This window comes from Hetaerina americana, unplaced genomic scaffold (genome assembly GCF_022747635.1).
Source record: "Hetaerina americana unplaced genomic scaffold, ioHetAmer1.1.p SCAF_1, whole genome shotgun sequence".
NCBI classification, from domain to species: Eukaryota; Metazoa; Arthropoda; class Insecta; order Odonata; family Calopterygidae; genus Hetaerina; species Hetaerina americana.
The window spans coordinates 50,929,512-50,943,160 of NW_027286069.1; the positions used below are offsets into that span (position 1 = coordinate 50,929,512).

Genomic DNA, 13,649 nt, shown 5'->3' on the forward strand with positions numbered 1-13,649 from the left:
TTGAAACTTATGCTCGCAAGTTATCCATTCACCGAGTAGTTATTTGGGGAGGTGACCGACTAACTATCAAACGTAGCAGCAGTAGAAGCATTAGGGAAGGCGACCGACAGCAGAGGTCATTTGTGCCATTAGGGAAGGATGGGAAAGGAGGAAGGGCGGAGAGAAACCCGGCGCCGGCATTAGCCCACATTCAACGAAAGGCGCCAAGGGGTCCACAACTTGACTTCCAATCCGAAGGACGTCGTTAAAGTGCTCTCCACAAAGCACCTTGAGTAGGGATCGGGATACCAATGAAAAATCTGCAGCCTCCAGGATTCGAACCCGGGTCCTCTGATTGCGGCTAGTCACGGGGATACTAATATTAGGATCGCTGGCGTCGAGCTCGCTAGGATTATTGCAAGTTGAACTTTTTTGAAAAATAAGAACATAAATGATATTTTAATTACATGGAAGACTTTTCGGAATCGCTGGAATAGGCTTTCTTTCATAGCATTCTAACAGGAAACAGCCGATTGCTCTATCTATTAGTCTTAAAGATAAATTACTCACAAACGAAAAGTTACTAGTTCGCTAGACGTCCTGTTGTGACATAACATTCGAGTACAGTGGGCTGTGAGAGGATATGCAAATTTTGAAGGACCCTTCGGCTGAACGAATAAATATAATCGAAATAAATAACGAAATAGCAATCAAGAGTCTCAGATCAACCGAAAAAGCTTTCTTCATGAATCAACCCTACAATTGATTGGATATGATGGAAAGTTTTCGTCTAGTGAGAAAACAATTTGCGCCAAACGAAGTGAGCTGCCCTTACATTATACAAGGACCGCAACTGATTCGAAATTAGCCAGGAGCGTTTCTGGAAGTTAGAGGAAATTCGGAGAGATACTAACATGGCCCAACGGAGTTGAACGCAGTTGAACAGTGCGACAGAAAAACAAATTCATCTCTTTGACACTCAAGGAAGCGATACATTAGCACCATATGTACACACTCCCTCACCCCCGAAATTGCGCCCTTCCTGTCTTCGGCCCAAGAACTCCATACCAATTTCTTTGTTGGAATCCTTCTTGTGCCCACTTTCTCAATTCTTTAGTATCCTAATTTGTATATCTCCACGTTTCATATTTGATCATTTGACGAGAAAAGGACGTTCCCCTCGAAAACAAGACAGCGGGTGGTTTTTGCCTTCCTTTATGGGCTTCAATCTTTCAACTAAATGCACCATAAATGATTTGATCTATGCCCTGTGTAGAACATTTATGAAGTCCTCATACATTTTCCACTGTGTCAGATCTTCCTCAGCCAACTCGGCCATAGGAAGCCTGAGGATGATGGTAAAGTGTGCCTATTAAATGTTGGTAGCAAAATTACATGACCCGATTACTTTGATTTTAAATTACTCGACCTAAACCCAAGACAACTTCAATACACCGCAGTTATCAACTCGAAGGTCGGTTTGATAGGCTAGGTAAGATGAGCTCACCTCACCCAGCTTGTACAATCCATGTCGAAAAACAGCCTTGGGAATCGTACCCCGGCCCTTCAGTCGGGTAACCATCACTGTACTCACTGGACCCGGACTTGAACCCGGACCCCATGGTCAGGAACCGAGCTCTTTACTAATAGTCCTGACACTATAAGGTCAATTTGATAGGTGAGAGTAGAGCTCATCCAGTACCTTGCCCAACATCATGTGAAATAAAAAATAATCCACATAAAATTTCAACCACAGCCTTGATTCATCTCATTAGTGGGCATTTGAAACTATCATCTCCATCATCTAGAATCTATTCATCTAATCAGAGCATTCAAAATGATTAATCTCAATAAGCTAACAATCCTTCAATTACTTACATTCATTGTGAATTTCTTTGCTAAAAATTATGCCATAATATTTGGAAAAGGTAATTTAAATTTCCTCTTTAAAATTATGCTCTGTGTAATGGTGTATCATTCAATCATTATTTCTGAATGAAGTGGTGTAGCATTTTTAAAGTGCATGGCTGATTCATAATTTATCATAGTGAACAGTGTACTTAACTAAAACTTAATTTTTATAGTCCTCCTGGCAACTCTAAAATTTCGAAATGAACGGTGTCAAATTGGTACAGAGAGAGGTGTGTGCAAGAGTTGGAAAGAATGCTGGCTGCTTCGAGGAAAAAGTGTGGGTTCGTGCCCTCTGGGACACGGAGTGTGCTGTTCATGTAAGTGGAAAACCAATGAATATATCCAACAAGGAAGAGAGGCCTAACCAATTCACACAAATATTTTTCACATAGTACACACCTAACTTTTTATGAGCATTTCATGAGGTCATATTATGGTGCATCAGATGAGTAAAATGCTTTGCTGAATTCCACAGACTGGAAATTCATTCATGTTCTTTGAAACATTTCAATTGAATACATAGAAAATGAGTATTCAAATTTTCAGAATTTGACCCATAGACATTTCACTCCACAGACTGGTTTTTTATTCTTAAATTGATTGCAGAGTAATGTACAATGCTTATTCCTCTAAAGTTTATTAAATCTTAACTTTTTTAAGATTAATAGCCCCGGTGGCAGTGGGATAATGTCCTCTGCCAATCCAAGGGTCGTGGGTTCGATTCCCAACTGGGTGGGTTTTTCTCAACCTAGGGCTTGGATGCTCGTAATCGTGTCCATCGTCATCAATATTATTAGCCCGGTGTAAAAGGCCAAAAATTGATGTTTTCGGACTAAGGCTAAAAATATGATGAAATCTTAAACTTAGCATTAAAATTCCTGGGTAACGACATGATTATTTATTTTGCAAGCAAATAGTTCTATGGACCAATTGCTGCTCTACATGATCATTTTTCATTGATAATTGAATTTTTTTGATGTCAATGATATTTTTGGGGTGCAAATAATTTTTTTATAGCATTTCATGTTTCATTTGCCACATTCATAGGACAAGGAGCAATATCAAAATCTACAATTAGTTCATCAATGAGAGGTGAAGAGGATATTTGTCATTATATTCAAATACATTCTTGCTTCCATCATACGTAATTCACCGAATGTATGCACATGGAAATAAATCCTTTTCTCTAACTCTCAAAATTAGGTCTTATTTTCCAGTATCTCCAAATCCCTTTCTAACTGAAAAGTAGATCATGGAAAGTAGATATCTAAGAAAGTTTAATCAATCTCACTTTTAATAAGTTAAAATAAACAAGCTAAGTTAGTCAATGGTCTCTTTTTTACTTTATAGTAACATACACCTGTGGAAATGTAACTTCAGAAAGAGTTTCATATTTCGTCGAACCAAGTGATATACCTTCATCTTGCTCCCTAACGGTGAATGTCTATGACCGCAGAGTTACTCAACTGAGGTAAGAGAATATTCTTTTTAATTCATCCTGGAAAGCCCTCCCTACAGACTACAACCTTGACGTGTGGAGGTCTTGCATGTCATGATGATCACTGTGCTGATGGGAATCATGTTTTCTCCTGGCATGATCACCCATTCCAAGTAGGTCAAATGGCAAAATGTAAGGTTGTCAGCACAGCAAATTTCTCAGGAGAAACCAACTCATTTACTTATGTCAAAAATACTATGGATTGAATTACGCAAATGTATCCTGGCAACTGCTGGACTCAGCATACTGGGCCAGTGTTGTGCCTGGCAAGGAATAATTGTGGGATCTAGAAAGATGGATGAGAGAAAGAAATGTAAGAATAGAAAAATAGTAGGTAAAAGGAAGTACAAAGGAATAATAAACTGAGGTGTGAAATCAATTAGGTGAAATGAGTGTGGTGGAAGATGTAGTGCCAAGCATATGGAAAGATTACAAAGGAAAAATCTGTGCCCCCTACTAAAGATACCAAAGGTAAATTATTTACTGAAAATTAATGTATTCAGGCAAAATGGAAAGAATACATTGAGGATCTATATGGTAAAAATATTAGGCCATCAAGTTCAAAGATAGAAAGAGAACATCAGGCAGATGAGGATGGCTTAGGCCCAGACATATTTGATAATGAAATAGAAAGGACATTTAGGGCAGTGAAATCAACAAAGGCTGTGGGCATAGGTAACATTTTCATGGAACTACTTAGAGATTTAGGAAAATGTGGAGGGAAGATTTTTTATGGGTTTAGTCATTGCATTTATGAGGAAGGAAATTAGTCAGAGGATTTCACCCGATCAGTTTTAGTTTCTATTTAAAAAAAGGGAAAAACAACCATGCACAGTAAAGACTTTACAACAATAAGTTAGATTCTTCATGCAATGTGGTACTCCAGATCATCATTAAGAGGGCAAAGAAGAGAGCAAATGATTGCAAAGGCGATGATTAGTCTGGATTCAGAAAGGGGAGACACATGGTGTCACAGTAGTAATGAGGTCACTAGTGGAGAGGAACATAGAATACAATCCAGATGTATTTTTTGTTTCATAGGTCATAGATTTCAAAACACATTTGACAGACTGAATTTGGTAGAATTAATTAATGTATTGCAGTAAATTGAAGTAGATTGGAGGGATAGGAGACCTATCTGCAACATGTATAGTACATGCCTAAGACTGCTCAGGTGTGATGGTGAATGGAAAGTCCAGATGGGGAGTATCATAAAGAGAGTGAGACAGGGGTGTCCATTATCACTCTTGCTTTTCAATGTTTATGTGGAGGGAATGGTAAAAAAGGCATGGGAAAAACTGGAGATGGGAAAGAATGTTGATGGAGAATCCAAATATTAGTCATCTTTGCAGATGATCAAACTTTATTTAGTCAGTCAGCCAAGGAGTTGCAAGTATTACTGAACACATAAGAATATTATTGTGAAAGGTCGGCAATGAGAATCAACATAAAAATACAAGACTCTGAGGATCAGGAAGTCTCAGCTAAAATATTAAAATAGGAGAACAAACTAGAGAGGATTGAAAATTTTATTTATTTTGGCAGTCTTTTGGACTAAGATGTTCAATGGCTAAGTACATACAAAAAAGGTTTTTGTAAGGCAAAGAAGATTCTACAGGGAGAAAGGAATCAATAACAGGGAACTCATTCAAACATTGATATGGATCATGATCATGTGTGGTGGTGTAGAACATTCCTTGATACAAGATGATAGGCATTGGTGGGAGATTTTAAGATGCAAGTGTAATACAGAATGGAAAAGGGATAATTGAGTAAAAGTAAAACTAACAAAGAAGAACCAGGTATGGTGCGGCAGGATAGGAAGTTTTTAGGAGAAATTCATAAGAGGCAAGATAGGTGGCTGAGGAGCATTTTGATTGGGGATGGAGATGTAAGACTGGGATGGAGGGGAGAACATTAGACAGGTGGGGAAGAGGTAGGAAAAGGATAGGCATGTTTGATGGGATGGAGAAAGGTTGAAAATATGTGGGATCGAAGAACAGGTTACTGAAGTGTGGTGTGTCAGGTTGTGTCATGGTAGATGAATCTAAGAAATTTAGTGATGTTCGGTCTTGTGGTCATCCAAAACCTTCCTTAAACATTAGACTACCTATAATAATCCTTGAAAATAATGTAATGTATTTCAGTGCTAAGCAGTACAATGTGGTTCCCCATGTTAGTCTTGTGTTCTTCTTCTGTCACTAATTTGATATAAATTTCTCTTTACTTTATGTTTATACATCAATGAAGAGGTAAAAATATTCAAATAATAGTGCAAACGAACTGCTGAAGAGTTTATAAGAAGATGCACATTTTATTGAGGACAAATTGATTTGCTTAAATCCCCTTTTTATTAACAATTTCATTGCAATTCATTGGGAAAAATTTTTAGCCATTAGGAATTTCAAATCAGTGATACAGTGCCTAGTTACATATTGAAAGTCCAACCACAGTAATCAGCTCAAAAATTAGTTTTTTGAAAGTTGTGGGTAGAGCTCCATCTGAACTAATCCTAATGATATCTTAATTTCACACATGAGGGAAAAGAAGGCCAATTACTTTCCTTATGCCAACTGTGGATTCCCATAAAAATATCTTCATATGAAAAAAGATAAAGTTTAGGTAAAGCTGAGATTTCCACAAGTATCATCTGGAATCCCAGGCCCTCCAGATTAACAGGCCAGCACTCTACACATTGCACTACCATGAACAAATGAAAGTTCTGGCACCTGCAATTTAGCTTAAAGCATTTCTGTGATTTCCTGATTTGAGCCATGATTCAGAAAGTTGGAAGGTCAATTATTCCTCCCATTTCCTCCCTCCCCTTCATGGACCACCTTTTCAGAGGATGAACAACGATTGAGATAAAAAATATTTCTTATGTTTTGAATGTAGGCTATGTCATGCTAACATTTCCATTTACTCTACATATTTGGCATTTCAGATTGGACTTTGAAAGATTCTCTCTAGAGCAGCCAACTAGACTCAACTACGATCCAGCTACAAATAAATACCCTGCTTATTTCTGCCATCGGGATGCCTTCTCTGTATCATCATCAGCTGCAGGATCATCTGACAACTTAGGATTCATGAATCTTTGTGGAGAAAATAAAGACCAACACAGTGAGTTTTTCAATAAGTCATAGGTGATGAATGGCAATATAATAATGGCTAATTACTGCCAGAGTCAGTGGTGACAATCCTGTATGCATATTTTCTTTTTCTTTCCAATCACCTCTGGTGGTCTATGTGTCCCTAGTATCCTCACAAGCCCATCATGGATTGTCAGGAGATATACCAGATATATAGTATATGCCAGAGACTAAACTCCTGGTTATTATAGAGTTCTGATCACATTACATCAAAGAGAAAAGAATAACCTAAATGAAGTTATCTCATCAAAATCGATGAAATGTAATTGAGCTTTACTGTTGTTTTATATCAACATTTGTGAAAAATCCACCATAGAAACGTTCAGCAATATTCCTGTCATTTCATTAGTCAATGTCCCATTCACTCCAGACTTCACTAACTTTGAACCCTTACACCGATCTCTACTTATCTGTCTTAGAACATGGACTTTCACCACATTTTGATGATAATGAAGTAGATTTCAAGTTTCCTCGAAATGAATCCTCCATGCTCCAGTAATATTTAAAAACCGCCCTGACAGCACATTAGGCATACAGCAAACTTTGACCATTTAGGTACGAAGCACTTCCAAGATACATATAGTGTTCCAGCTGCTCTAGTTTTGGCCCTCCTAGTTTAATGTTTAACCTAGCCTTACTCTTTCTGGAAAACCACATAGCCTTTGTTTTGTTTTCATTTATTCTCTTCCCTGGCTTTCCAATGTACTCAGCAATTCTTGCAACCACTTGGCTAATTGACAAGCTAGAGCTTTGTCATCAGCAAACCCAACTGATTTTATGAGTCCCCCACATACTTTCGTTACCATCTCCAGTTTTTCCCATGCCTATTAAACCAAATCCTCCATAAACATATTAAATAGCACAGGTAATAATGGACAGCCCTACCTCACTCCTCTTCCTAAAACACCCCATCTGGATCTTCCATCCCCCACTCACACCTGAGCAGCCTGGGACATGTAAATGTCATGGATAAGTTTCCTATCCCACAAGTCTATACCTATTCTCTGAATTACATTCATTACTTCCACCCAATTCACTCTATCAAATGCTTTCTCAAAATCTACAAAACAGAAAAATGCATCATGATTGTATTCTATTTTCCTCTCTATTAGTGACATAATTACTAATACTTTGAACATTACCAACCATTTGACCATATGCCTCTTCCCTTTTGGAAGCCATACTTATCATTCCATGAGTAACCACTTCCGCTCTCTCCAACCTCTTATTGTTAATCACTCAAACTTACAGTTCAAAATTCCTCAAATACGAGGGTCATCCGGAAAGTAGTACCCGTTCGTGCCGCATGAAGTGCTGACGACGCGAGTAGCCGCTGGACGAGGTCAGACAGCTTCAGTGGCTTGTCTGCCTTCTCTGAGCCAAGTTGCGTGACGCTAGCATTGCCTGTGTTGTTTCTGTGATTGTTTACAATGTTTAAAAAAATTGAGAACGCCGCCAGTTGTGAAGTGAGGGCAGTGATTAAATTCCTCAATGCAAGAAACGTTCGCCCATGTGATATTCATCGCCAATTAAAGGAGGTGTATGGAGACAATGTAATGGACGAGTCGTCTGTTCGGCGGTGGTGTCGCAACTTCAACATGGGGAGGGGGAACACACACGACGATGAGCGTTCGGGGAGACCGTCTGTCATTACAGACCAACTGGTGAGCTCAGTTGACGAATTCGTGAGGAACGATCGGCGCGTCACAATTGATGACATCTGTGAGCATTTTCCCAATGTTTCTCGAACAATTGTTCATGAAATTGTTAAACACCATCTGCATTATGCAAAAATTTGTGCAAGATGGGTCCCTCGCGTATCTCAATGAGCTGGCGGCGAAGGACTATGCAGCAGGAATACAGAAACTTGTCACACGTTATGACAAATGCCTTAATTTGCTTGGAGATTATGTTGAGAAGTAGCTTAAAGTATCCTCTTTCAAATAAAATTTTTTATGTTTGTTAATATTTACTTTTGTGTCTTTATTTCACGAACGGGTACTACTTTCCGGATGACCCTCGTAGGATTCTTTTCCCTTTATGAGATAGGAACTAAAACTGCTCTGACAAAATCCTCGGGCCAATTTCCTCCCTCAAATGCTATGAATTAGTCAAGAGAAACTCTTCCTCCCATACTCTCCTAAACCTTTGGTACTTCCACAGGAATGTTGTCTACCCCTACAACCATATTTGATTTCAATTACCTTAATGCTATTTCTATCTCGCCATTGAGTAAGCCTGAGCCTCAGCTATCTTCATCTATGCCGCATTCTCCTTATTCACATCTATCAACATTCTCCTAAGCCAGCTGGGTCAATATCTTCACCTCATATGAAGTTCCTCTATATATACCCTCCATCTCTCTTGAAGCTTCCCTGGTCCAAATAATATTTTTCCTGACTTATCTTCAATTTTTTCCAACAATTTTCCCTTCTTACTTCCGGGCAGTGCTTTCATCTCGCCATACAGTACACAAGTTTCATCCTATCTCTGTAAAATTTCCATGCTCTCAAATAACATCTTCCACCACGCTTCTCATACCCTATTTGTTTTACACCTTAGGATATTATTTAACTTTTTATGCTTCTCATCTATCTTTCTAATCATCTTGTCCATAATCCATGGTTTTCTTGCCCTTTTCCTATTAACAGTGGAAGTGGACGTACAAACTGAGTTGACTGGATTTTTCTGCTGAACAGATCTTCATTGTCATATTTCTGACTCAAATACGGATATCAATTCTACTTAATGAACAATATTATTATTAAAAAAATCAAGAAAATAGGATGCACCAGAAATTTAACTGCAGACATTAGAACAGTGATAGTTTTAAAATCGCGGAAATATGGGATAATGAAGTAACTCTATTTGAGATTGCATATTTAAATTTAACTGCATTAAGATCAGGTCCATTCTTATGTGCAATGCCAAAGAGTTTTTGCCTGCTCTTTAGCACGGAAAACGTAAGCCCTGTGGTTTATTTTCCCAATCTGGATGAAGATCTTCCTTCAGCAAGACCATTTTCCTCTGATAAATGCTTTGTATGCATTACGACACTCCCCCCTGTTTTTGTTGGGATACTGATATTCGGTATCACATACTACACTGAACAGCAGATGTCATTCATCATTCCTACCAGATTCATAGGTTGGATTAGGAAGAGTTGTAAACTTGAGAGAAGATTACTCAAGTCCACCATTATATTTTCTTTTATATTTTAAGTTAGAAGCATCATTTACCCACCAACAGTTTTTCTTATTTTGGCTAATAAAAATATAGTAATAACATATTTTTTTAAGTACAATGGTGTAGCAATGCAAGGTATTTCAGAGCATTGACCGATGATAATGATGTAAGGCTTGACAAAGCAAGAGAGATACATTTTTTATTGCAAGATCAAACAATTTTTTTTATTTCAGTTTACATTCCTGTAAATGCAACAACAGGGAGTGCATCTGTGCAGCTTAATTTTCACCTTGCTGATCGAGGGACTAACACTGCATACATAAGACCACAGTGGAGAATAAGGATAACACAAATAGACTGCTGTGCTCCTGATACCAGAGACTTGTGTGGTAAGCATAATGGATGGCCAACTTTTCCTGTGGTGCAATCATTATTGAATGCATAAAACATGTTTCTACCTATACTGGTCATGATTTTTGAGGAGATTTTGCAACTCAGCCGGCAGTAGTCATTTCATAAATTTGACTCAATTGATGAAAAATTGTGGTAGAAGAGCGCAATTACCATTCCAGTCATAATGAGAAGGTGAGATATCTTGGTATGTCCTCGAATGTGCCTACCACCAGACAAACAGGGTTGCTGACTCAATGAGATACATATTGTCCAGGGTGGTTCCTTGAGAAACATTGAAATAGATCTGCCCTCATCATTTGCTAACCCTGCACATTTCATACCTTCCTCTTGTAGTAAACACTTCCCTCGAGTGCGATATCAGTTTCATCATTATTTTTTTCCTTCAAAACAGATCTACTCTATTGCCACTCGCATGTAAGTCCTCTCTAAATTAGGAAAAAACTAAAGGTATACAATTCCCGGTTTTTCCTTTTTGATCTCCCAATTTCTCTTTAGTCCCCTGCCATTCCATTTATGAAATGGACATACTTTACTGCTTTACAGTTGTAGTGTGTATGCAAGAATTCAGTTGAGAGCTAAGTTGCACTGCATACATTAGGAAAGATGGATAATTTAGTGTTACCTAGACCCTTGTTTTCAGTAAATTTTCAGTTTTATAGATATTACTAGACACAGCATGCTCTTCAGATAGAAGTTGAAGTTGGAAGATGTATGTAACTATGCATAAAGCAGCTGAGCATTGCATGAAGGCAGAATGACCATCAAATGGTATATGGAATGGGAATAGAGCAATGACTACAATTGAAATATAGGTCTCAAAATTCCAGAGATCAGTGATAATCCTGTTGTTACAAATAGACTAAGGTAGTATTGGTACAGAATTGATTTAATGTATGTCTGATGTCTTTTTAAAGCATATGACATAGTCAGCACATTATGCTTACAATACATGCGGCATTCAGATTTTTTTAAACCATTAATTAAAATTAATGCATTGCCATTTCTGATAATGTCTCAGGATGACATCATGGTACAAGGGTGCAACACATTCAGTTTCCTTTTAAAACGAAAATTCAAAGTTCATCAACAATAGAAAATATTTTTTTTTTTTTTTAAGAATATGCATGTGTGAATATGCTGATGAGGTTCAATCATTAGGAAGCTAAAATTTTTTGTTGGAAGACCAGAGTGAGGGTTTTGAAATAGGGAAAAATGGGAGTCTGCAAATATGATTTTGCTAGGTTTTAGGAGAGTGGCTAAAATAAGCTGGATAGATACCTGAAGCCTTAAATGAGGAGGTTTTGGATAGAATTAAAGGAAAGGGAAGTGTGCGGAATACAATAATACTATTACCGATTTTCTTCATCATGCTTAAGTTTTAAAAACTTCAATGCCGGTTGCTTTTCTAAGGACACATAAAATTTTGTGTGGCATTATCCTTTTTGTAGACTTAAAGCAGATGTCTCTCTGCATTCATAAATTCATGAATAATCATAAAGGATAAATACAAATCATTTAATAATAAACTTAAAATTTACTGCTCCCATGAATTCTTGCATGCTATCGAAAATTTTTATATATTATTCTAATTCGTGTATTTCTCCACAGCTCCCCGGGGTTGCTTACAGTATTACCCAGAAATGAGTGGAAGTTTCAGCAGTTTCAATTACAACAATGGTAATGGTCCTTATCAGGGTCTTTTGAATTATGCAATTTGCTTCAAAAGATATGATGGCATCTGCAGCATCCGGTATGATTCCACCAATTTCCAAATAGCGGCCACTAATTTACTAAACAGCTATGGAGTTGCAGGCTGTAATCAACCAACGACTAACATTGCTGAACCCAACTCCCAAGACTATTTGTTCATACCAGATGCCCGCTCTACAACAGTTGAGGATTCCTATTTCTGTGGATCTGGACTCCCAGACAACTCTGTTTCTAGTAAGTAGAACTCAAAGAGCAATTAATTTCTTCTATTAATAATACCTGTGAAAGAAATAATGTTTGAACTCATAAAAGGACCTCACAAAACTTTATTGACAGAATGCATTTTAACCCTCATTTTATAAGGATTGTTTTCCATTGATTCATTCCATCTAACTGGAAATTACAAATAAAAATTGTTCCAATTGTTGCCTGAAGTAAAATTATTCTTAGTTTTGTTCGCCAAAACAAAATGATCCATTAAATTCAAGTTCTTTCCATTGTTTGAAATCAAAAATCAGCAATTTGAGATTGACAGGCCAATTTTTCTGCTGTTTTTTTTGAGGCTGATAAATAATTAAGTTGGGCCACCAAACGCTTTGAATTTCCTTTATGCTACACCAAATGTCTGCCTACTTCTGAAAATACTGATATCAAAAATCTTTTCCATTTTCAGCAAATGCACCCGGACCTATGTATGTGTTCTTCAGAACAGATGCAATCTCTGATGATGTAGATTTAGGTACTGAAAAAGGATTCAAAATTCAATACAGCGAAAGTGCATCAGGTTGCTATCTCTCAAATCAGTTTCCAGGAGTCATTGGATAAGCAGAATTTTGGTTGAGCTTGTGACCACTTCTGATAAATGTATGACCCAGGTGATTTTATTGTGGCCTAAACTTAAGGTTAAGTTCAACGAAAGCCGATAGTTAATGCCCAAAATACTTAAAGAATCAGTTTCATTTACAATTCCTTTCATGAAAAAATTAAGAATATTGATGTGTTATCAAAACAAATTTATAGCCTTTCTGGTATATTCACTGTTAAAATTGTTTTCTGCTCAAGCATATAACTCAAGTATATTAAGTACAGTCAGTATTGAAATAATATTACCAATAATGGCATTCAGATCAAATGTCCTTACGGATAATTCTGCGGGTGACGAAAATTTTGAGAATGTCTAGGTAGCATTCACTGCCCCTTAAGAAAGTGCACAATTCTATTTCCTTTCTATTTTTCAAATTGATGCATGAAACATTAAATGCATAAATTGGCTAAGATTCTTGAAATCTTAGTGGAACTAAAGTGAAAAACTTCCTTCAAACTCCGAGATTGGACAAATTGATATGTATTTACCACAAGAAACTTTTACTAAATGACCTCATTTGCATGTTGAAACAAGATAGTGATGATAAGTTATTTATTATGTACAAAAATTATTTTAATAAATAATAATGGCATATGTGAAAATTTATTTCTGCCAGTATTTAAAAATCATAAAATGGAGAATATTATATTTGAAGTAATCATGGAATAATTCAATGTGTAAATTATGATAAGTATTGTTATTTCTATGTTATATTTAGTTACCATACCTAATTTTGTCGATACCTTTAGTTTTCATGCAAGCTGAAACTTTCTGAAAATTATGTTTTTACATGGCAATCATCATTTCTCGTCATACAACCAAATTTTTGCAAGGATCATTGTCAAAGTCAGCACTACCAGCCATATTTAAATTAAGTTATAACCATCTGTAAGTAGTCACAGATATATTTAAATCAATTATTTATAGTGAAATC

The 13,649-nt window shown here is 36.9% G+C and overlaps 1 protein-coding gene across 1 annotated transcript; it reads left to right on the plus strand.

Annotated features, from left to right (window-relative positions):
• The first annotated feature begins 2,090 nt into the window (after positions 1-2,090).
• Positions 2,091-12,675, plus strand: LOC139692515 (uncharacterized). Its single transcript, XM_071591086.1, has 7 exons — positions 2,091-2,207; positions 2,551-2,605; positions 3,241-3,361; positions 6,333-6,511; positions 9,960-10,115; positions 11,749-12,084; positions 12,524-12,675. Exons 1-7 carry the CDS (start codon positions 2,091-2,093, stop codon positions 12,673-12,675), a joined length of 1,116 nt encoding a protein of 371 aa, XP_071447187.1.
• Positions 12,676-13,649: the final 974 nt, after the last annotated feature.

Bases quoted from the DNA above. Each gene is read 5' to 3' on its own strand.
- LOC139692515 (XM_071591086.1), top strand. From the start codon at position 2,091: ATGAACGGTGTCAAATTGGTACAGAGAGAGGTGTGTGCAAGAGTTGGA. The intron at 10,116-11,748 runs GTAAGCATAATG...ATTTCTCCACAG, and splicing joins TGATACCAGAGACTTGTGTG to CTCCCCGGGGTTGCTTACAG. The intron at 12,085-12,523 runs GTAAGTAGAACT...TTCCATTTTCAG, and splicing joins CCCAGACAACTCTGTTTCTA to CAAATGCACCCGGACCTATG.